Source organism: Nyctibius grandis, chromosome 4, assembly GCF_013368605.1.
Source record: "Nyctibius grandis isolate bNycGra1 chromosome 4, bNycGra1.pri, whole genome shotgun sequence".
NCBI classification, from domain to species: Eukaryota; Metazoa; Chordata; class Aves; order Nyctibiiformes; family Nyctibiidae; genus Nyctibius; species Nyctibius grandis.
In genome coordinates this window covers 47,554,129-47,579,032 of record NC_090661.1, presented here as the reverse complement: position 1 = coordinate 47,579,032, position 24,904 = coordinate 47,554,129, and the positions used below count along the sequence as shown (strand labels likewise).

The 24,904-nt window shown below is 45.9% G+C and overlaps 1 protein-coding gene across 6 annotated transcripts in view; it reads right to left on the bottom strand.

Moving 5' to 3' along the window:
* Positions 1-3,941: 3,941 nt before the first annotated feature.
* ESRRB (estrogen related receptor beta) overlaps positions 3,942-24,904 on the bottom strand; it is a 133,747-nt gene continuing 112,784 nt past the window's right edge. For all 6 annotated transcript variants that reach the window (XM_068398540.1, XM_068398541.1, XM_068398542.1 and 3 more), the window contains 4 exons: positions 21,654-21,764; positions 20,848-21,009; positions 14,599-14,868; positions 3,942-8,404 (listed from right to left, as the gene is read on the bottom strand). In XM_068398540.1, the coding sequence (XP_068254641.1) occupies positions 8,160-8,404; positions 14,599-14,868; positions 20,848-21,009; positions 21,654-21,764 (788 nt within the window). In that variant the 3' untranslated portion in view covers positions 3,942-8,159. The remainder of the gene's footprint in view (positions 8,405-14,598; positions 14,869-20,847; positions 21,010-21,653; positions 21,765-24,904) is intronic.

Sequence of the window (24,904 nt, the reverse complement as noted above, 5' to 3'; positions counted from 1 at the left end):
TTGGCTTCAGTTAAATCATTTTCCTTCCAAATATAACACTCTTCACTCCAATGAGATTATTCATAACTTATGTATTGCACTTGACTTAATTGGAATATGGTGTAAATTAACCCCTCTCAAAAACATGATTTATGTGCTTTCTTCTAACTGATCTATTAAATGCAGCCTTGTTTTGTGTTGATTCTTGCCAATTTAGGCAAAGTTATTTCAGTTTGCTCTGTCCTGGATTCTCCTTATTTGATCACTGCCCTGCATTTATTATTCAACAATTGCAGTTACACTGGGGATCTGTGATAAAGCTTATTGAAAATGTAATGCCAGTTTCTCAAAATCAGAAAACAAAAATGTATAATAATTTCATTCATCAAAATAATGCACGTGATTCTGAGACTTTTTATAGAATGGTCAGTGTGCTGATTTTAAGCATTTAGAAAAGCAAGAGTTTCGTATTTCTAAACTAAGCAAGCTGGGATTTCTAAACAGAAATCAGCTTTTTTCTTATTGTGCAATTGGAAGGAATAAATTTTTTAAAAATCTTATTCAGTACATCAAGGTGTGCATTAAAATCTTGTTTTTAAAACACTCATTTGTGTTATAATAAAAGGATTCTATCAGAGAAAGGCCAAGGTGCCTTTTTAGTTTCCTCTGTTTGTTTCAGATGGATGAAAAAGAGAAAAAAGATCTACTGGGGAAAACGCTGCATCCATGTGAAGGAGGAAGGATTCCAATCTGTTATTGTTAGGAAAACATGGTTTAAAAAGGCTAATCTTGTTTCTAAGCTATTTTGAAGGTAAATGTGAGCTCCAGTAGTGCTGTGAATGAAAGCATAGCTAAGAGATACAACGATAGCTACAGAAGTAGAGATGTAGATAGCTACAGAAAGAGTAGGGTTTTGTACTTGTCTTTAAAGCATCAAGATCGAATGGTGGAAGGCAGCCATTTGCCTTTCTCATTACTACATTTTCCTAACTTAATTGATGGAGTGTGTACCCAGTGAAGGGGTAAGGTTGGCAGCTCTACTTCTTCCCTGAGAAGAAATGACTGTGGGTGAAATCCAGAGACCTAGAAGATTGTGAATGGTGGACTGTTTGTTTTGTCTTCTAATACAAGCTGTAGAAGCATGAGATGGGATGAGCTGATGGCATGTTCAGAAGAGGCAAAGGAGATGATACTTCTTTGAGCACTGGTCCATGGAATTCATTGCTGCAGGGTGCTGCGGAGGCTGAATGCTTGTGGTGGTTGAAAACAGGACTGGAGAAATTAATGTAAGAAAAATCACTGGGGGGGGTTGTTAAATGCAAAGACCTCATCTCTAGCTCAGGTAGTCGTTGATCCTTAAATCACTGGGAGACTTAATTGTACCTCCTTGCCCTGTTTTTATGTTCTTCTCAGGTCATCTGCTGCTGGCCACTTTAGCAGAGAGGACGCACTGTCCTAAATGGGCCTGTGGTCTGAACGAATAGCGCTGTTTCCGCACATGCTGTGCGTGCTGCGAAGACACAGTTGCTGTCAGTGTGTGACTGGTTAGATTTATGAAGGGCTCAGTGAAGCACTGAAATCTTTAGCAACTCTGTGATGTGTCAGTGGTAGCTGTTGTCCATCTTCTCTGTTTTTCTCACAAAAGCTGCTTTGAGCCTTTGGCCAGTTCTGATCTCTCCTGTGACTTCACTCATAATTATTTGAATGCTGCTATTCCCAGAGCTGAAGATTTTTCCAGCCTCACCCAAGCACTGTGGAAGGAAGCACACGAAGACCAGAAGTATGATGGGCCCCTCAAAGCTGATTAACACTAATGTAAAGAGACTTGCCGGCTACAGTTCCTTTGGAGCAAGGCTGCTGGTTTTGGCTGGCTGGCAGCAGTGTTTTGGATCAGGGCTGTTGTGTTTTTGAACCATCTCTATGCTTTCTAAACCCAACTTTCATTAGTCGCTTCTCAGCCTCTGTCTCTTCCAGCCACCCCAGCACACTGCTAGGCCAGTCCTCCTGCTCCTCAGGTGCAGGTGTTCAGGTTTTGCCATGGTGTCATTTCAAATTGGTTGCAATGGAACAGAATGTCTTTGTAAGGAAAGCCAGGTGCACAGCACAACCTCTCCCGCTTTCTGTTAGTGGAAAGTTGAATACTGGAGTTTTCTGTACATCAGCTAGTGTTTGCTTTGATTCCCTGTGTGAAATCTTAGCCCGAAAGAGGAAGATCTTGTTGGTTTTCATTTTATTTTTTGTGCAAGTAGCCACAAGCAACTACTGCAATCATGTTTTAACATTTGGATCTTAAGAACATATCCCAGCAGTTAAACATGCCTTTAACTTGGAGGAGAGAAGCGTGTTTAGAGAACTCAACATTGATTAGTAAAGAAACCTCCTTCCCTCCCAGCTAATCAAGGAAAATAGAATATTTTTCTAATGTTTCCTGTGAAGCTTTTCTGTAAGGGGAAATTTCAGGTTGTCCACAGTTTCTCCCAATGCTCAGTGTGCTTACTACAAGGACAATGCCTCCCTTTTTTTTAATTCCAGTGTGACTGAACAATAGTAAGGAAAGCCTAGAGAAACCTAGACAAAGCAGAAGGGTGCCCAGGAGATGTAAGGAAGGCAGTTGCGACTTTAGAGGTAAGAGACTGAGGAAAGCTTATGTCCCTTGAATGGTGTTTGAAGAGACCAGTGGGGCCCAGGCTCTGTAGTCCTCTGGCTACCCTTACTGACCTCTTGACACTGGCAGCTCCAGGTGCCACACAAACTTTTCAGAACCCCAAAACTACTGCCTTTTGCAAAGCCACAGATTGGCCATTTCAGTGCTATATTTAACCCAAAGTAAAGTCTGTTTTATAGGGCTGCTGTGGTGGCCAAATCCAAACCTTCTGTGAACAGATAGATACAACATTCAGTGGGCCTAAGCACTTGATGCAGGTGGGCTATGGGGAGGCTGTAAGGTGCCTGTGTGACCTTGGAAAGGGATTGTGGTGGTTCAAAGATTGAGCCCGTCACCATCAGTCGTGGTGACTGTGGGGCTGGGGGGCAGCTGTTTTAAGTGTATAAAAATCTTCTTGTGCTTCACCTCCCTCTGTAACTCTGTGTGCTCATCTTGGTTTTTCATTCAAACCCATTTCTAGCCCATGGCTACTGGCCATCACTAATTCAGACACCTCCTTGTCCTCCTGAGGGCAGGCTGAGAGGCCTCTTGGTTGCCTGGTTTAGATGCATCATCCCACTGAGTGCTATTGCCTGGAGGAAGGACATAGCAGTGTTGGCTGACTGAGGCGTGTGGAGCCGGCGGTGCTTACTCAGGGTGTGATGCTGTCTGTGCTCAATAGTCAGAGGTAGAATAAAAACCTGGGGGTCTTTGGCTCTCATGTCTCTGCCCCAATTACCACAGCACGTTTCCTTCTGCTTTCTCAAGTAGACAGGAGCTTGCCCTCCTGCACCGCCTGACCACCAGATCAATGCAAATGCCATGACTTCAGCACTTGCACCCACATTATAAACCGTGCACAGCTGCTGTAATGCTTGCAACACTCATGATGTCACTGTTGGGTTTAAGCCAGTGGTCTATTTCATGATTAGAGATCTGTTTTTCATTGGAACAACTTCAAGGCTTTTTCATTGCTAGGTCGTGTTTATTCCTTGCACCAGTAACATGCAGAATGTGGAGAGAAAATGGGTGAGTGGAAGAGACAGCCCAGTGCATGGCAGAGACTAAAAGTGCCTGTCTAACTGATCCTCAGCAAAGCCAAGCTCTCAAACACGCAGAAGCTTGATGAGAATTTTTTTCTAGCTATGGGAAAACACCAAATGAGCATTTCTAAGTGAGAGGGCTGGGGCTCTACTCCCCTTCTGCAGCATGCACAAATCATGCCTTCCCGCATCTCAGCCTCTTCCATGAGACTACGTGCATCCCAAAGGACAGAACGGAGCAGCTCCTAAACACAATAAATATTACTCTGTCTGGGTTAGTTTTTACATGTCTGTGTTTTATTTCTCATTTTGTTTGAAATGACCTGTACCACAAGAATACAATTTATTTAACAGTTTTTTCTTTTTTTTTTTTTTCCCTTTTTAGGAGCAGATAATAGTTAAGTAGATACTGTTTATTTCACTGTCTGTAACTCCCTGCATCATTCTCACAGCCTCTGTCTCGATGGCTTCTCCATATAACCCAGCCACAAGAAAAACAGAGTGGCCTTCAGCCATAGGATGGATTATAGCTTGCGGATACAAAGTGGAAGCTCTTTTTCTCAGCTCTGATTGGTAATAAAAGCTCAACAAGTTACATTCTAGGGTCTTTCTCAATGACTTTCCGCTGTAATAGCTGCTTACATGTTTCTGGTGCAGCATGAAATATATTTTATATATTTGTAATAGTTTAAAAAAGAAAAGATAGCTTACAAAGAGAAAAATAATGCCCCCTTAGCATGAGCAATACTGCAAGGTTCTGATTGTTGTGGGGGAGTTTCTTATAGCTTCACAGTTTTGCTGCAAGGTGTAATGCCCAAGTTTCCCCAGAAACCTAATTCTGTGTGGTATTTTACCTTTTCTTTTAATTGATCCCCATGAAATTTATTTTGCATTACAGGCCAGACTCTGCTGTTCCCAGAGAAGAACGTGCCCAAAATAGAAGAGCTGGTCACTTGGGAAGAATTGCCTTTTGTATTAGTTGACGGGTATGTGGTTTCTGTTATCTGCACATGCAAATCGGGGGCTGGTGCTGCTTTTACCATAGTTGCTGGATGTGGACTTCATGCTTATTCACTATCACTGAAACACTTACCTCTACAGCTTTGCTTTGCTTTTCTTTAAGTCATAGAGCCCATGTGTCCCGAGGCTCAAGCTGCATCATCTTTTGCCCCATGTAGGACAGCTGTACAGTGCTGACACTGTGACTCCTATATTACAAATGAATGGCATAAAGAGCACTGACCCAGAACCCATCTCCTAGTTCATGTCTCAACTTCCACATCCCCAGACCTTTTTCTACGAGACTGTGAGCATACAAAGATCTAAGCAGTTGCTGAAGCCCCATTTCCTACTTCAAGTGCACTGAGAGGACTACACTAAGATGTTACCCTTCTCTCAAGCCCAGCTCACTGTGTAGCTGGACACGTTCCTCCGTTGTGGCAGCGTTATAGTACTAGTGACGCACAGCAGATCAGAATAACTGGGAAGAGGTGTGTGTGATTCCTGCACTGGTCTGAAGGGCCCAAGAGACCTCACCTGGTTCCCAATTTAAGATGGTACAAGCCTTTTAAGGGTTAAATCTAGACAGGTGTTTCTGTCCCAGTTCCTGGGGAAGAGTTTGCATTCCTTGCTTAAAGAGATTAATATATGCTAATTGCTGTCTGGTTCAGTTCCCATCCTATTTCAGAAGCAATGCAAACATTTCCAGGCATATTATCTTCAAGCAATGGGGGATACCCAGATGGGCTCCAAGGTTATGCAGCTGTAATGAAGAAAGAAGGTCCTGGGAAAAAACACATTTGGTATCTTTATATTGTTCTGCCAAGGCAGGAGTTGCCTCCATACCGTAGCCCTACTCTAAATAGCCAGCAGACTCTGTGGGCTAGAAGCTAACTCGGCAGCTCTCCATAATCATGTTTTGTAGAAAGTTCTTCCCCTCTGTTCTGGAAAGCAGGCCCCAGTCCAAATACAACAAAGCTGGAAGAGCCTTTGGTTTGGTTTTTTTTTTTTTGGTAAATGACCTTTCCAGCCAGGGCCCAACAGAGTAAGAACTGCTTCTTAGGATCTTTTCAGCCCATTTTGGGACAGCTACCTTTGCACAGCAGGTCAGAACACGATGTGCTGTGGCTGAGCTCAGTGGGACTTGGCATGGAAGCAACAGTGGTCAAGTGAGTCACACTTACAGGGGATAGTGCAACCCAGCTCATTTGTGAGAGCATTTATGCCACAGCCAGAAAGAGTTGCCAGGGTGCAGCACGTGGCAAGCTGGCTCTATAATGGTGGTGTGCATTTCACTTTGGTCCCTCTCAGTCACAGATGGGTACAGGGATCGTGAGCGCAACCAAAAGCCTCTCATTTTCTCCCTAGCTGCCTCTGGGAGGGAGCTGGGGAGAGAAGCACAAGTATCTGTTCAAAGCACAAGGCCACTGCGTAATTGCTACCACTGTGAGCACAGAAGCAGTCCCAGCTTCCATGTGCCTTCTTGCCCCTTAGGTTGGTTTACTCATGTGCCTGAAGCAAGACTAAATTCCTTTATCAGGTGAGTACAAAATGAGTGAGAGTAGCTATGACTGTGTAGTGTAGGGAAAACTCAAAGGTGATGGAACTGAACTCACTCAAGTACCAGGAGTGGGCTGGCTACAACAGCTGAGAGGTCAGCACCAGTTATCACCCCCAGTCTCTGAGCTAGCCTGGGCGTTGCTCTGCAGCATGGACAGCCCTGCTGTGACACATTCTCCACCAGTAGAAAACAAGCACCCAGTGTCTCCCTGATCACACGCCTCAACTCTGGTTTAGAAGGCTTCCTGCTGGGGGCAAGTTACTCCTCTGCCACGCCACATTTCTCTTGGGCTAGCCAGCAAGGGATAGAAGCTTGAGGGAACAGAGGCAGTAGAGCGAGTAGTATCTCAAATGTAGATGAGAGGCTTTTTCTCACCTCTACTGCCATGCCGCTGACCACAAAACAGACAATACATTCAGGTTTCATCAGCTCAGGCTGGCTCAAAACTAAGTGACCTAGAAAATAAAATCTCAGAGAATGCCAACAGCCAGTTTTGTCAGTCACCCCTCTCTGGCTGCTGGGAATGCAGCAGTTGTGGCTTAGGCAGCAGATCTAAACCAGAGCTTGGAGACAGCAGGAACATGGTTACATGAGAGGAGTAAATAAACATTCCCCCACTTCTCCTCCCACCACCTCAACATCAGGCATTTGCTTTCCCATCAGCGAGAGAACCTCTTACCAGGTCCAGGTATAATCTATGCTGCTCTTTTGCTGCTGTTGAGGATAATGAGATGAGGCAGGGGAAGACAGTAGTTGGGATATCAGGGGTTTCATGCCACCCTCTAATTTATTTCCCTAGGCTGCCCCAAAATAAGCAATCTCTCAGGCTCAAGAGCTGCCTCCTCCAAAAAGCAGTGCCCTTGACTCCTAACTAGCATTTGGCAATAAGCCTAAGTCTCTGTGGAAGCAAAGAGCTGTCACTTTAATGAAGTCTAGGAAAGCCCTGTTTTGGGGTGTATTTATACTCGGGCAGTAACCATGCAGACAAAGCCTTGTCTTCTCTGCCACAAGGAACGAGTGGGGAATGGCACTCAGCTGAGCTGAAGAGGCAGGTTTGATACACTACGAGGTGAAAAGTGTGGAAGAACTGTAGTTAGCACCACATAGGAGAGGATGCAGAGATTATCAAGTCAACCCAGCACTGAAGCATAATGTCAGGCTCCTTTCTCTTTTTCTTGCCATCTGGGAAAGGAGACTTGCATTCACTCAGGGTCATACATCCTACCTCTTCAGGGGCCAGCGGGGATTGTACATGGGAGGGACTAGCCAGGCGTAATGACACACTGTACAAGGTCGCAGAATATCTTACACAGTTAGGAGCATCTTTCCGAGTAAGAAGTGGGGCCTGTATGTATAAGTGTTTGCTGTCGCCAGAGGAACCTGGGAGGCAGCCTTTTTGATCAGGAGAGGTCCAGCAGCGCTCTTCTCCAAAAGAGCATCTGCTCTTGTGGTTAAAGCCAGAAAGGTGACAAAAAGAAGGACCCTGGCTGCTTCCCTTTCTATCTGACCCCTCACAACACCAGCAGATGAAGTTTGTATTGACTCTATTCTTCCTCTCTTCCTGCTTCTGTCCCCACTCCCCCTCCAGCACTGGTGGAGGGAGCTGGGGAGCAGGCGGCCTTGACAGCACTGAGAGCATCACTGCTCGGAGGGGCTGAGCCCCGATGACCGCCTCAACAAGTGCAAGAGCATATTCTGGTATTTCCCACAGAGAAAACGAATGAAAAAAAGAGAAACAGGTGACTGATTAAAATTTCCCCCCTCCTGTACATGAGATTCTGCAGTCACGCCGACAGACATTAAATAATTCTTCCATAATAAATGATTGGAGATAAAAGCCGGTGGTGACTGCTGCTGCTGTTTGGATTGCTCCGTTGTCTGCATCTTTGATTCTAGTTTGTTCCCCGGCCACTGTCGGCTGGCACTGGGGCTGTCAGACCTTTGCCTCTAGCATTTCTAGGAAGAGTTTATGCATGGGAACCTTGCCCTGCAGTTTGATGCTGTAGAAGTGCTGCACAGCTTTGGCGGCCGTCTGCCGCAGGAGGGGCAAGGTCAGGAGCAGCTTGCCTGCTCGTCGGGGCTCCTCGTTGCGCTGACTCAGCTCGTAGTCCTGCAGGGCTTCGTGGAGAAGGTCCTGGAGTTTCTGCACTGCATCCACGTCCTCTATGTGCATGGAGTCTGGGGGGAGGGAGAAAAGACAGCAAACAGAGAAGTCAGACCTGAGGAAGGAAATCCTTTATGGTCCTGAAGCTAAAGACGCTTTCTTTCCTTTTCTTTTTTTCCTGTTTGTCAGGGGTTTTTTTTTGGGGGGGAAGGACAAGGGGGAGTGTTGTTGTGTTGTTCTGTTTTGTTTCTTAAGGGGGAAAAAAACACCTTGCTGGCAGGTGTTGGTGCTGCTGTGAAGTTCAGCATCAGCCCAACAAATTTGCCCTAGCAGCGCAGTGACAGTAAGGTTGCCAGGGGTAGGTGACACATTGTGCCCTGGGTGCTGCCCATTTTGCCAGCCACCCCAAGGCTGTGCAGGGCTCAGCAGGGGGCCTCTGTGACTTACACATTCACTTGCCCTCCTTGCTCCTTATGGGGAGAGTCACCCTGCAAGGGGCAGCAGCTGCTGTGCTGCCGCTTGGGAGCAATCTCATTAAGAATAATTAATACTGCTATAGCGCTTCATCTGTCTAAACTGCCTAATTGCCATGCAGCTGCTCAGGGTGTCAGCAAGACAGAAAAGCCCCAGTAGGTCACAACCAGTGTGCCCACGGGTGATGCCAGCCCCACCTTTGTGCATATGCCCCTGTTTTCAGAGGCTGCCAGCAGCTGCTCAGGGAACTTCCTGCTTCAGTAAAGGAAACCTGCATCTCCTGTAAGGCCTCTTCCCTTAGGCAGTTAGATTTCTACAAGCTGCCGGAGGGGCTAGCAGGCTTTGCGAGGCTAGCACAGGTCCTTGGTGTGTCTTTGAGGCAAAGGTAGCTGGTAGCAACCCCGTCCAGGGCTGAGCTGGGAAACCTGAGCTGAACACAGGCTGCTAAACTTGTGGGTAAGTCACGGTGACAGAGGGCAGCACCAAAGAGCAGAGAGGTTAGATTAGAGAAGCTAACCAGGCACAGCATCACTGAAGGTTTTTCTCCCTTTCATCTTGCTGATACTTGCTGCTTCCTCACAACCCTGACAGAGCTGGAGACACTGTTCTCTCGTCTTCATTGTTCAGAGACTTTTAATCAATACTGTACCTATTAATAAAGATTCCTGCCACAGGGCAATGAATCTAGAAGCAGCAGCAAAGAGACACTATGGCAAGCACACATGCACACATGTAGTTGCACTGTATATCACTGCAGCTGGGCTTTGCAGTGTGGCAGTGCTCTCGCTCAGCCCACGCACATACAGCACAAATGCAGGACATGGGTTCCTCAGTGTGACAGTAGTGAAGGGGAGGAAAGCTGGCTGAAGCGCCAAAAATCTCTCTAGAAATATGTGTCATCTCTATGGAGAGCACAACACAAATTAGAGACTGTGAATTTCATAAGATACATGTACAGTAAATGTTATTTACGATATATGAATTATAAAGTATTACAACAGTTGGGAAAATATTACATCTAGCAAGAAAGCTGTTTCAGAAGCTGTTTAGAGGGAACGCACTAATGAGGGGATATTAAAGGGTTGTATTTCCAAGAAGCCTACTGAGGAAGGATTGTTCTTGCTGCATTTGCTTTCTGTATCCAAGAGACCAGGCAAAGAAGCTCAGAGAAGGGCTGGTGGGTCATCACAGTGACCTGAGCTAGGCACAGAGGCTGATTCTGAAAAGCAAGGAGGGAGAAGCATGTTGCCAAGTCAGTCTGGCAACTTCTCTCAGCCAGGTAGCACCTCTGGAAAATTTCCATGCACCATCCAGGAGAAGTGAGTGGGACCTGTTTCCTGCCAAGTTGCAGAGGTCATTTCAGAGACCGCAAGCATCAAGAGCTGGTGCTTGGAAAGAAACATCCTCCAGCCTTTCTGTTTAATGTCCTCCTGGTTAGGGGCAGAAGGTGGAGAAGTAATCACAGCCCATCAGAGTTTGCAGATCACAGCGGGGGCTAGAAACATCAGGCAATGAGCCATGCTTCAGGTCAAAGTGGGTGCTCTGTGTTTGGGTACTGATGCTGTGGTACAGTAGACAGCATGCCAAAGCTGTGCCCTTCTGCCACTTCACTTCTGTAAGGTGATGAGACTTAACAGTACTAAATAATTAGATGTATACAGGGAGAGAAATTGGGGAAATAAAGATCAAAGCCTACCCCACCCCCCCACTCTTTGCTGAAAGAAGCTCAAAATTGGCAGCTGACTGCAAAAAATAAAATAACATTGCAGGATTAATTTCCTTGCAGTCCATCAGTGAGCCGGTGTTGATGGCATTGATAAACTGTTAATTACAAAATCAATAGCTATGAATTTTTACAGCTGTCAGAGCACTGAGGTGGAGGGAGGCTGCCTGACCATGTCCCTGAGGGTCAGCTGGCCTAGAAGTCAGGCTTCATGTCAGGAGCCCTTCTCCAGCACTGCTGGTATGGGGTACAGGGCGGGTGCGAGAATGGACAAGGCCCACTGCCTCCTCACCTAACTCTTTCCTTGCAGCTCTGGCAGTAGCAGGAGGAGCAGGGACCTCACAGGACCCATTAGTACAGAATTTGCTACACATCCCCTTGCTAGATTCAGATGTTGTTCACTTCATCTCAGCAGTAAAATGCATTGAGGGGAAAAAAGGGAGAATAACGTTTGGCCAGTTTGGGATGCCCTTAACTGAACACAAACTGTATGCTAACCTGGAGGGCTCTTCAATACACAGGTTGATCAATTTGTGTTCCTGAGGAAAGGGGACCTAGGAATGCCTAAGAAGGGACTGCTGGCTCTGAAGGGTAACAAGTTAAGTCTACAGCACCACTGCTCTGTCAAAAAATGGCTGATCATATTGTTGGGACTTGCCTGCTGCTCTGGGCATTAAGAATTCATTTCTCAGCTTTGTAAAACGCACTTACTAAAGACAGAGTTCATTTGAATTATCTTTGCCAGTCCCAGCAGGTGTGTCCTTGGTGCGTTACACTGAGGACTCTGAGCTCAGCCACAGCTCTGGCAAGGTTGGCCTATTGTCGGCTTCTCTAGTGAGAAGTGAGTGAGCTCCCAGTTCTGTTTTCATTTGTTTTAATTCCTAGAAACAAAGGGTCAGTATACACAGGGCTGCATGGAAGAGAGGGAAGTCCCTAGAAGCTGGGCTGCATGAGCAATTACACCCAGCAGGGATAGGGGAAACTGAGGAATGTATCTATCTATATGGGAGGCAAGGCAGAGAGCAGGTCTAGGCAGCACAGGTGCTAATCTAAGTGCTCAGCTTTGAACCCTGTCTCTGACCCAAGGGAGCCTGGCCCAGAGGTAGTCTGCATTCCTACCGTTTTAGGAATCAGCTGTTTGCATGCAGGCACATGCATGCAGGCACATACATGCAGGCTCTGCATGTTTACTCCATGTCAAAAATACACTAAGAAAAATAACTTTTATTAAAAGAATGTCAAGGTTGACTGTGAAAGTTACATTAGAAAAATACCCTTGCCCTATTCTCGCTTCCTTATGTGTGCATTGTGAGAGGCTTTAATTACATGAAAAAAAAGATCTTGTGCTTTACTTTCATATGTTTCAATACGAATAACAAAGCAGGATTTCTGTGTATTATGCTCCTACATAGCTACACTTCTAGCTGCACTAGGAGAAACCAGTGAAGTCAGAATGGCTTAGTCCTCACAGCACAGTGAGCAACATCAGCAGAGACTGCTTCTGTTGCACTGTGAAGAATTTAACAGCACAAGGGCTCAGATCCTGCAGTGCCTCTGCTCATAGCATGGGACAGGTAAATGTTCCAGTATGGCACTTACCCTGTCACCCTGTCACAACCACTACCTTAGAACTTCAGCCTCTCTGAGGAGCCCTTCTCCCTGTTCAATCCTGTGACCTTCCTCGCAGACAGAAGGCAGGTTCTTTAACAAGAGTTGATTATATCTCCAAAAGCCACTGTCCCACAATCGAGAGAGGCCAGCCTTGGCCATCTGCCCATCCTGGTTCAGTGGCAAAGTGAAGGCAGCAATTAGAGCTAAAAAAGCAATATATGAGAAATTGAAAAAGGGAACTAGATAGCAATTTATATGAATCAGAAGTTATGAAGTGCAGAAAATCGATAAGGGAAGTGAAGGACATTGGAGGAAAATCCATGGCTGGAAGGTCTAAGGACAATAAAGAAGTTTTATAAATATTTAAGAAATAGAAGAAAAATGACCATTTGTAGGGGGGCTCTTTTCACCTGGAGATAATCAAACTATTAATAGCAGTGCAGAGGAGACAGTATTTCTGTTCTGTTTAGGAAAAAGAAGCATTATGTACCTGTGTTATATGAAGATGACGAAGACTTCCTAATCTGTTGTTTGTGCAAGAAGATGTTAGACATGTGTTAGGGATAAACTTTACAGAAATCATCAGAGCTGGATAACGTGGCTTTAAGAGTTCTAAAATTGCTGGCTGAGGCCCACCTAGGGCAGATTAATGATTAACAAATCTTGGTATTTTTAGGAAATTCAAGATGACTGGAAAAGTTCTAATGATGCATGTATTTTCCTAGGCTTTATCTGACAATTTCCGTGCTAGCCTGATGTGAACCAGGGCAAAATAAAGGAAAAAAAAAAAAAAGTGACATTCAATTAAGAATTATAAGACGGTATTACAATTACTCCAGTCAACACGATACTTTGGAATAGAGGGCTTGTCAAACAAACCTGATTTCATTCTCTGATGAGATTACAAGTTTGGTTGATAAAGTTAACTGCGTAGATATAATAGACTTAGGCTTTTATAAGGTACTTGGCTTAGCACCACAGGACATTCTCATTAAAAAATTAGCACTGTGCAATATCAATAAAGCACACTTTCAATTGATTAGTAACTGGCTAGATGACAGATCTCAAAGTAGCTATCAGTGGTGAATCATCCCTGAAGGAGGAGTTTTCTAGTGGAAATCCACAGGGATAAGTAAAAAAAACAGATGCTACTCAACATTTTTATCAGTGAGCTAAGTAATTTCTTTTTTTCTTTTAAATTGCTGCTGCTAAGATGCATGGATGGCAAAGAGGAACAGAATGGTGTAAAATGGTGGGGATAGGGCAGCCTCACAGCATTCTGGACCACTTGCTCACACTTGAAGTAATGTAATTATAGCCAAGGAATGCAACTGTGGAACACGAACTTTATCGTGTCAAGCTGTCAGGCATAAAAAGACCTGGGATGATAGGACACAGCTCAACAAAGACCAGTATCTAGAGGCTGAACTCAAGCAAAATGACGTTAAAGATATGGTGACTTTTTTTTTTATATTAGAGTCAGCTACCACTAAATATGTAGATTCTCCTTCTTTTAATCCCTTCAGCTTCACACTGGGTGTCTTTCTGGAAGGTGGCTTTAGCCAAACACAGATATTGGACTCACTGCTGGGCTGCAAGGGTGAATTCTGTGACCTGCACGATGCAGTTTGGCAAGGAGATCTGATGTGAGACAATGAGACTCAAGGGATGTAGAGGGAGCCCTCGTCACACAGTAGCTTCAGCAGTTTCCCTTTCAGAAGGAACTAGTGAACAAATACGTGTCTGGCTTTTGTGCAACTTCAGTGCAGCACACAGCACCTCTTGTGTCTCCCACAGCCTGTTGGACTGAGGGCTGCAGCCCTCCCCAGACCGAGATGGAAGGTGCTGGGCTGAGGGGCCTGGCCTTTCTCATCCTCTTCACAAGAAGAAACAAAACAGGCAACATCAAGCTTCTCCCAGCGTCTTACTCTCTACCATCCAGATCCACACTGTCTCCCAGTTAAAGGGGGATTCAGCGTCTGTGGCCACTGAACATCTCCAGGACAGGACCAGGCAGCCCCAATCCCACAACTTTTTGTGGGATTTGAAATTGGGACCAGGGTTTCCCTGTTTGCTGTAACTGACCAACACTACTGAGGTGGATGCAGGTGTGGCCCCCATCCCCTTTTCTGAACTCATGGCACTGCAGTCAGCTTACTAGTGGAGAAGGGCTCCACAGCCTTTCTTTTACTGCCAGACACCAGGAGCCAGCCCATGTCCACCTGGCTCCACTCCCTAATACAGGGCCAGAGCACCGCTGGGGCTCTAGCAGCAGCAAGCCTCATTTCTCCCTTGCTCCCCAGCTTAGGTCCTGCTCTGTGGACAGAGAGGAGCTTTGAGGATGTTGCATGACACAGGCAGAGCACAGTCTCAGGCAGCAGGCTCTAGTTTCCTGCCAGGCCAGATAACAGCGTGGGCCTTGACTCCCTGATTGTGAGGCTGGCTGGGCCAGGGCTGTACCTGAGTTGGCGAGGGCCAGAGCTTTGAGCGTGACAAACTCCTCCTTTTCCACCTTGAGTTTCTTGTAGCGGCGCACCAGTTGTAGGATGGCCAGGTAGAGCTCCAGCAACCCCGTCAGACGAGAGTGCTCTTCATCCATGATGTAGTCCTCAGCATAGACGAGCTTGTCCTCATATGGCAAGGAGCGGTACACAATGCCCAGTATGAGGATTTCCATCCAGGCGCTCTGCAGAAGGCTCATCTGGTCCCCAAGGGAGAGGTTGGAGAACCCTGACAGGGCAAAAGGCAAGCAAGGGTCAAATGGGTGTGCAGCAAAGCCTCCAGGAGCCTGGGGTCCTTAGTTTCCCTAGGATTCACCACAAGCACTCTTCCCCTTTGGCCTGCTGCTTTCAAAAAAAACAAAGCTTACTAAAGTGACCCTGTCTCTGGCAATCAGCACACATGGACCTCACCCTTTTCTTTGCTCCCATGCCCACCCACAGCCTCAAACACGAGTCCTGATGCTCTGATTGCATTTATGGCAACCCGGGGTTAATGATAACCTCTTTTCAATGATCTCTGCTTCTTCTAGAGCAGCAACTGTTTTGTACCACATCGTCCTGCTCACTGTTCCTCTGTAGTTTTGTACTGCAGCCTATTTAGTCTGCCCTAGCTGACCAAATGATGGCAGAAAAGAGGGCTTCTGATGGGATAGGAGGCAACGACAAAGGGCTGAATTACATGCAATCTCTCATTTTGGCCAACATGAGAAAAGGTCCTGCCACCACAGAGCACCGAAATGTATTCAAAAGCTGAATACATTTGTGAACGGAATCCTCTTTTATTCCTCATCACTCCCTGAGCTTCACACCATCAGCTTTCCGCACCTCACAGCCAACAACCCTACCCAGTGTCAAAAACACCTTTATGGTGCCATACAAGTACCTACATCACAGCCAAACCCAGTAGCAATGGAACCAGCACCCAGCAGTGAACCAAGTCATCCTCCTCGAATACGGAAAGAGCAATCACCATCTGGAAAGAGACCCCCCTGACAGCCCCAGAGCCCACCTGAGAAAGTGGAGAGACAGAAACAGAGGCACTGTCTGCCCTGAGGGGAAAAAAAAAGTGCATGGGAAGGAAAGCTGTGTCTGTTATGTCATCTGTACCAAGTACCCCTGAAGGCCAGACCATGAAAGATCCTGGGAGACAGGCACTGTGCAACAGCCATTACAGACAAGGTTGCCAAGCACAGTGTGTTGGTCCCATCTAGGTAGCTCCTGTCCACCACTGACAGGCAGAGATTGTGCTTTTTGGCAGCTCCTTGTGTCTAAAAGTTCCCAGGGCTGTGAAAGAATGGGACATCCAGGAACCCCTCAGCTTGGGGGGGACGGACAATGCTCCACCAGCCTCCCTTGCCAGTTATTAAGCCTCGGGGCTCCTCAAGAGGCCTGTGAGCTCATTAGCCTCTGTCCAGGAGCCTCCCAGTCCCGCTGGCTGTGTGCTAGGCTCAGCCAGACTCCTTTATCCCACAGCCCTCCCTGCCACAGTTCTTAGCCCCACATCAGGCCTAGGTAGCAGCCACCATGATGATCATTTGATTTCTCTTGTTATCAAGTTGGCAATTAACAAAAGAGCTGATGATTGCTATATTGACTGACTGAGGGTTCTCTTTTTCTATCTGCACTATCTCAGCTGGGGAAGGGAACGCAGAAAGGTGGGTTAGAGGTATTTATTTATCACTATGCCATGTTTTGTGTTTGTGTTGCCAGGGGAAGCAAAGGGTGATAATGGCCTGGCAGCCCTTGGACATCCAATTTCCCTTATCAGGCCACTGAATAGAAAAGAGGCCCCAGGCCACATTAATTAACAGATACCAATCAGCAGTCACGTGTTGTGTGTGGAAGGTCTGAGGGGAGCAGTGGGTGGGAGGGAAGAATCAATAAACCATTGGGGAGGAGTGCCAGAGGGAACAGCTAAAGAGGAGTCCAGGCTACTAGGAAGAAGAGTTGCAAATCCAGCTCTGATTGATTCCTGTACAGCACAGCCTGTGCTCCACATAGCCCTGCACCTGGTGTATCCTACCCCTTGCTCAGGCTATGAGTACTTCAGGGGTGCCTCATCCTTTGCCTCACCCTTCTTCCCCTTACCTCCTGCAGTCACTACTGTGCTGCTCCTGAATGCAGCCCTCCTGACTGAGTCCAGGTGCAGGCTGATGCAGCTTGAAGGCCTGGGATCTTGTCTCCCCAGGTCTCCTGCTCGCTGCACAGGGAACTGATGAGATTAGCCCTTAGGCAGGGGTAATGGTGCTGTGCACATCCACGGCCACAGTCTCTAGCACCTGGAATCTCTCCTTTGGTCACCCCTCTCCTAGTTCTGACTATGGAGAACAGCTCAGCATTTAGGCTGCTGCCTTAAGTCCTGTTTCTGGGTCAGTCATGTGGCCTTTTTGCATCTTCATTCCCCATCTGGATTACAAAAGGGGTTATGCCATCGCCTCACTGTGGCTTGCCAATGAAATTTGTTAAAGATTGAGAAACAGTCATGGAGTAGAGTGAGAGGATTCAGGACAGACATGGCTCAAACTTTTCTGCTAGAGAATAAAGTAGAAAAATTGACTTAACCCTAGCAGCAGCCTGTACATCCAGCATCTCTGTTAATCACTCTTTCCCAGAGGCAGTTATGGCAAGTGGGAATTGCACAGGAGAGACTATGCTTTACTCTGTGCCAAGGAGAACAGAAGAGCCAGCTGCAATTGCCCTACCCACCTGGGAAAGCCCCCTGCCAGAAGCACTGCAAGGTAGTCAATGACTCCAGCTTCGGCAGGCGGGCGTGAGGGAGGGAGTGCTGCAGTGCCAAGCCTGGACTTGAAACGTCTGACAGAATTGGGACCCTTTTTTTCCAGTGTTTACACATGTAGAATGGAAGGGCTGGAGGACTGTGCCTGTATCATTGCAGTCTGCACAGTCAAGGGAAGATCGTATAACCTGGGATCTCCCATGCTATAAAACTTGAGATCAGGAAAGGTAAATGCTAATTTCACCTGGCCAAAATCACAGGCTTGCTATTATAGGTTTATAATCCTGGAGAACCTTTAGTTGTGAAATTCAATTGCCTCGCCATCTTACAGCTCCCAGGAACTGCTAGAATCCAGTCCTTTTGCATTTCTGAGCTGTCTGATGGCACAGCATCCAGAAAGTCCCCTTAGTGATCTGTTTCTTGCTGCTTTTCTCAGGTCTTACCCTGAAAGGTGCTGAATGCTCCACCGCCATCCCTAGGCTCCCAAAAGAGGAGCCTCTGCCTCTAGCACAGAGCTGCGTGCATGTTTCCCTCCTTCCCAGGTGCAGGTTGAGAAAAGCTGCTTTATTTGCAATACCTGATGTGACATTCAGGTTTTTCATTTTTTGTGATATTTTTTTTTTTATTTCAGTGGTTTGGCAGTGGAAGCTCCCAGTATTAAAAAAAAAAAAAAAAAAAAAAAAAGTCATATAATTTGTGGCAAGTGGAGTTCATAATCTGTTAATTTATTATCATTTCTGTCATCCTGGAGGGCCATTAGCAGAGGTAATAAAGGGAGATGTAATTATAGGATCTGAGGCCACTCCAGACACAGCTGCTGTCACTCCACATGCCATATTTCATTCTGTGCTAGTACTATAGTCTTCCTAGTGAGAACAGCACAACAGCTACCCTGGGAGAGCCTTCGTCGTCACCCCTCGAGAGAAGTCTTGTCTCCCTGCATCAAGGCATGCAGAAAAGGTAGATGTTGTTCAAAGACAATTAGCACAGCGGGGAGGGTGAGTGGTGGTGAGGGGGCCTCATACAGAAGGGGACAACTCTACAATGGCTAAGCGTGGCTTTTGAGCTAATGGCTAATAAGGCTACTGAGCTAATAACATTTGCTAAACACCATTAAATCATGCTTTCTTGTTATCATAAGACAGTGTCTTTAAGCTTAACTGATTTTATTTACTAACACTGTGGGGTAGAAGTTTGTGCCGATACCTGGGATCCTGAAGGGTTGATATAACTTTAACATCACTCTGCTCTTTACCAATTCCAGTGTGAACACAAGGCAGGAATATATGACTTTTGCTGCTTTCTCCATTTCTCTCTGCCCAAGAGTTCATGCACACATGAAGCAATGTCCTGTTTTGCTCAAAATCCTTGGAAGGCAGAAATACAGGGCATGGATAATCTAGACACCTGGCAGCCTCCTGGCCCTGCCCTGCTCTGCCCCCTTGCTGCCTAACTCAGTATGTTTCTTGTTTCAGAATTACAGGGTATTTTGTTCCATTTTTATGAACTGTCTTTTATTATGTTTGTTTCTCAGTACTGCTCTGTTGTATAACAATCCCTGAGCTCTCTCCTGTACACGCAGTCCTGTTGTAATACTGCTGCTGGTCTGAACTGTGCCAGGCTGATGGCTGTTACCATGTTGCAAGGCCTTTAATAGGAAAGGAAAATACACAGAGAAAATTGAGAGGATGGCAGATATGTCCTGCCTGTCAGAAAGGAGAGGAAGAGATCCTTTCACAGTGGAGGAGTAATCTCTACTATACTCCTGTTCTGGGATAATATCACCATGGCACGCTGGAAAACTCTGTAGGAACTTGGAGCTGAGCATCCCATGCTCATCCCACAGCCATAAGCTAGGGAACTACAGCAAGGCACCCTGCACAAACAGAAATAGCCAAGGTTAGAAGAACATACAACAGCACATCACTGGGCAGCTGTAGCAGCTAATTGCATTGCATTAAAACCATTCCTGTTAACACACCAAGTACTGGGTTAGTAGAGCAATCCAGGCTGAGTTCCCTAATCACCAGTGTAACCCTACTTGTGATGAATCAGCCCCAGATGGATTCCAGCCCTAGTGTGTAATCCCTGCAGGTACTGCAGATCTCATATAAGAAGGGCACCACTGAGATTAACCTCTACTCAGAAACACTGTCCTGAAAAAGTTTCTCCAGACTTTATAGTCCCACCACATAACAGTCCATACTCAATATAGCCCAGAAAACCACTAACTCTTGAGTCACAGGAGAAATACTCCCTCTGAAAAAAGAGAAGCAGCCACCAAAAAGCCAAAAGAGGAGCTACAAAGAGAGGCAAAATACATGGGAAAACTAAACTGTCTGATCACTCATGCTAAGATGCCTCACCAAACAAGGAAGAACTTAAAGCCAGGAAGCAAAGCAAGAGAACACAGACCCATGCAGTGGAAGACAGACAACGTGCAATATGGGTTAAATCCTGTGATCCTGTGGCTGAACCGCAGATATTCTCCTGACACAAGGAAGGGAGACAGAAGGCAGGAGATAGCTGTAAAGAGCTGTTCATAGCTGTAGAGGGCTGCTCATAGTGAGCGACTGCATCATTCTTTGGAAAGCAGCCATGTAAACCCCAAGGACATCCCCTAAGTTCCTTGGCCAACCTTCTCCACACCCAAATCCAACCCCTCTTTTGGGGGGGTGGGCGTGCGGGGAACTAGAGAGGGGGGCGTTTTCCCTTCTCAGTCCAAATCTTTGTCCCCAGAACCCCCTTGAGGGCCATGTCTGCTCCTTCAGCCTGGGCCCATCCTACCTGCAGGTGTGAGACAATTGCTATGTCACTCAGTTGCACAGGCACCCACATCGGTTATAGTCAGTGAGCCTTCAGAAACTAGTCATGTTGCCAATAAGGTATCCTCATTATTTGTCAGCATAGAAGCCTGAAGATTCACTGACAACAGTATGTCCTCCATCCCAGTGGGACTTGTTCTGTGATGAATCCAGTTTGACAAAAGCTTTCCTGAGTCTGGGCAAGAATGCCCACTACAGACTGGGTGCGAACCTGCCTTGTCATTAGCAGTAAAGTCCAGTCACTGCCGTAACGTTTATTCATCTATACACACAACAGACCCAGGTCATGTTGATGCAGTGCAAAATCACTAAAGCCCACTGTACCATCCCAAGGGCTGTTTCCGAAGCACTTTCACTGTGTCACTCAATGCCAGGTACAACCGAGAACTTTACTGCGTCATTTTGAAGCCTTCTGCATAATCCCAGGGCACGCACACATACAGTCGTCAATTTATGCACCTACACCATACGCTCTATTAGAGTTTGTTACCAATGAGAACCCACCACAAGCAGTTTTCTGTAACAGTGATTTCAACCCATCACTATATGTAAAATTCCTGGTTGAAGGCAAAACTGATAAGCACAGGGATAAATAATAGCTCCCTTTGCTGTTCAAGTTTATATCCTTGTAATTCCTCCTGCTTACCTGGGATGTGCTTTGCCCAGCCAATGATCACCACCAGTTCCCTGTCTGCCAGGTCACAGAGGGTCGTCAGGGCTTTGATGTCACTCTCTGGCATGGTTGGATCAGGCATAGCATAAATCTTCTCTGGCTCAGCCACCAGCAAGTGGGAGACGATCTTAGTCACTGCACATTTCAAAGGGGAAGTTGTTGTTGTACCTCTCATGACACATAACAGTAAAGAGTCATAACACCCCTTTCTAGAAGGACCTTCCTGGGATTAGACATGACTATAGAGGCTCAGAAATGGTTTTGGTCACAAGAGGAGAAGACTACACTGTAGCTACACAAGCTATAGCAATCTGCCAATGCCAAACCAGCTCTGTACAGGGATGACAAAAGCAGGAAGCTTCTGTAAGGTTGTCAGCCATTGTTTCAGGTAGGTCCAACAATGGGAGGAGGAGGCATCAATAATCAGTTCGTGGGATGTGGAAAAGTTTAGAGAACTGTATGGAAGAGAGAAATCAGCATGGGACCAGTTTTGTTAACAGCTTGGATACAGGAAAAGATCAGAATATCACTAAATTGATTTACATAAATCTCCTAGAAAACCTCTGGTATTTAACCCTAGGTACAATGAATACAGCACCTGAGCTGTACCTTAGGTGTACCTAATCTACCTATACACTATCATTATAAGAAAAAAATCCTAGTGCTGGTGACTGATATGGGAATCAGTAGTGACAACTACTCCATTGTATGTTTTGGGACACCAATAAAAAGAAACATAGTGGTTCCTCAGAGGACCACAATTCAAGACCAATACATACGTGGCTTTTTAGCTGGGGGAGGGATCTGTAGGCTCAGGTAAGTGCTACTCTCAGAATCCAGTCTCCTCTTGTATTTCTGACGGCCTCCACGGACTCGATCCAGACGAACACCTGCAGGTAAAACAAGATAAATCCTTATGATTCCTTAGTGCCACAGGGAACCTTGACATGCAGATGCTACAATTTGCTAAGCAAGACGTTCCCCACACTCCAGGGAGCTTCTCTCTCCCAAACACTTGAGATCTCAGCTGAACCCAGCAATCCCAATAACACCAGCTAGACTGCCTCCAGCTCTAACCATGCTACTGTGAGCTTTACTTTTATTCAAAACATTAATGAAGACAGAAATTAACCCATTCAAACTCTTGAATCACCATCAATCTGAGGGGAAAATGAAAAGCTTCAGACCTCAATGCCCTCTAGATGATCTTGCTTTTAAAAAGAAAGACTTTAAATGTCAATCAAACCTGCAGTTATAAAAATAAGCTTTTAGATTGTTCTTAAAAATGAGAAGTTAAATGTTCTGTGACCTCCCACTGTTTATATTTGAAAAAAGTGACCTATAGCAAATAGATTATGAACTATGAATTCAACAAAGATGATTCAGCCTTGATCAAGTAAGGCAACTGTAATAAAAGTAGAACCCAAATAAATAGAAACAACCTCTGCTACACTAAAGCAATGATAAAGCTGAAGTAGGGAGACACTGAAGAATTTGTTGCAGCTCTTTCAAAATACAGCGAATCAAACTGCAAATAGCACATTGAAAACAGTTCCCAGTGAACGGGAAACATCAGTGACTGTCACCATGCAAAAAACCACAGCAGCATCAATAGTCCAGGAACAGCAGCTGAACTGCTGTATCAGTACAAAATACAATGTTAAAAACAAATTGTGGAAAGAGCCATAGATATTTGTCCAACTGTCAGTTATTTCTGGCCAGCCATATGGTCTCTGGTAATTAGTTCTTGTGAAATTGGGGTAATTCAGTCTTGCTAGGAGAAACAGCTATTGCAAAAAAACCCAAATCTTTCAAGGTAAACGTAGGAGCATTCAAATAGAATAAAAACTTGAATTTACACTATACAAGTACTTCCTTAGAAACACACATGTGAGTTTATCTAGTCTGATCACAGGAACCAATTATGTGATACACTTACTAATCACATTAAGCCATTAATATTTTGCAATCAATCCCCTGTATAAATACAAACAAATAAAAGCAAACACTCCAAATCAGTTTTGAAGTGATGCTTTTTTGAACAACTTGTACACCTGAAAAAACCTGCAGTCTGCTGACAAATATTTTACCCTAGAAAGAGGCACATGTCTGTCACTTACACTGTGCATTTCAATGCCACATTTGCTTACTGTGTCATGGAAAAGAGAAAGCTTTTACTGGAATGCTCACACCAGCCCCACTTGCCCCACATGAAACCGTTACTTGCCACATCCAGATCCTGATACTCTTCACGGCTGGAGCACCCAAACCAGTTTGACTGACAGACAGTACCAACAGCCCCACAAGAGAAAGAATAACCAACACCAACCAGGCCAACAGCACTCCGTTGTACAGTCTGACAGCAAAATCTCTCTTGGCAGTAGCAACACCCCCATGGAGGTCTAGGTGGCATTACCTGTAAGCCATGGTGTGTGGGGACAGAGGCTCATAGGCACAATGTTACTAATGCTATACAGCTGCTTCTTTTTAAGAGTCCTGCTGCTCCCATTGAGCAGGAGAAGCAGGACGGAGCAGGCCTGGAGCTCTCCAGAGCAAAGGAATTGCTGCTGCAAGTGGCTGCTATGGGAGGGTGGCAGACATTGGAAGATGGAGGAAAAGACATGAAGGCAAATAGGTGAACTCAGATCAAAATAAGTAGTTTCCTTCCCCTGCCCGATTTTCTATTTCTGACTCTGCGTGGAGAATTCACTGACATCCCTAAGCATAAGTACCACCTTTCTCCTCCACTACATGGTAGTGTTTCTGAAAATGTTGTCCACTGCTTCTTTTACCTCCATTCCCAGCAGCCTGGGAGTCCCAACACATTCTAGAGAGTGATTTCAGAAAGGGCAGCCAGGGAATCCCAAACCTGAGATTATCTAGGGAGATCCCTGAGGAACAGTACCAATAAAGTTGTGGATGAAGCAGGAAACTTTCATTTCCATCCATGATTTCTTTCCCTCTATAAATGTGCCCTGGTTTCCTAAGAAAGAAGACCTCTATTCCATGCTCTGCTGAATGAATGACACCTGCCTATAAGCCAGGAGATAAGGGAGAGACACAAATTTCAGGAACTGTCAATAAGCCAAGTAACCAGGTGTGAAAATTAAAAGGGTCAGGAATATACTGTTCAAAGATGGAGGAATCCAGAACAGGCTGCAGGACTTCACACTTGAATCGCAGCTCCCCAGGACCATCGCAGAAGAAGGGACACGTGGGGGTCCATTCCCTCACCCCAGTGGGCAGGATGCCGTTGGTTCAGGGAGATGCCATTCTCAGTCCAGGAGAAAACAACACACAGCCCTCCAGGGTGCTTTCACTGTGCAGTTTGATAAGCAGCGGGGAGGGGGCACTGGGAGGGGTAGGGAGGAAATGAGGGAAGGAGCTTGTTTCCTTCTTCCAAGGAGAAGCGTGCCATCCTCCAGTGCTTGGCAGAGGGTTGGCTGCACAGGTTGCAGCAGTATTAGGGACCCTCAATCAGATTATAAGGACACAAAGGACTTAAGTGCATTAAAAAAAGATAAAAGAGAAGCAGAGAGATTTACCCTCCATCCCTCCTTCCCTCACTGAGCAGATAGAGGTCTGTTTGCCCAAGGACTTTGGCTTGTTAATTTTGAACAAGTGTTTGTCCTCCTCTTGTTCCCCATCCTGTGTGACACTCCTTGAGGCAAATGGTTTCAATCAGCATTTGCAGACCCGCTCTGCTACCCTGTCGTCATTGCTCCAGCTGCAGAGCCGGTGAACAGGCTGACCCCTACGTAGCGCATCCCAGTGCCCGTTGCTGAGTGCAGCGACCTGCAGGTGCTATGGCAAACAAGAGCGTTTCAACCCCCGAGTCCCTGACTGTGACACTCCAGACATAAGCATCATGGCAAAATCCCTTCCCCAAAGATCTGACAGCCTAGATGGAAGGAAAGGGCATGGCCAAAAATCAGGACCTGGTATTGAGCTGTGGTATTCATGTGGCTTGTTAATGCCTGCTGTTCTACTTTGATTTCCTCGGTGGCTGATTTTAAGATAGGCAGGCTGG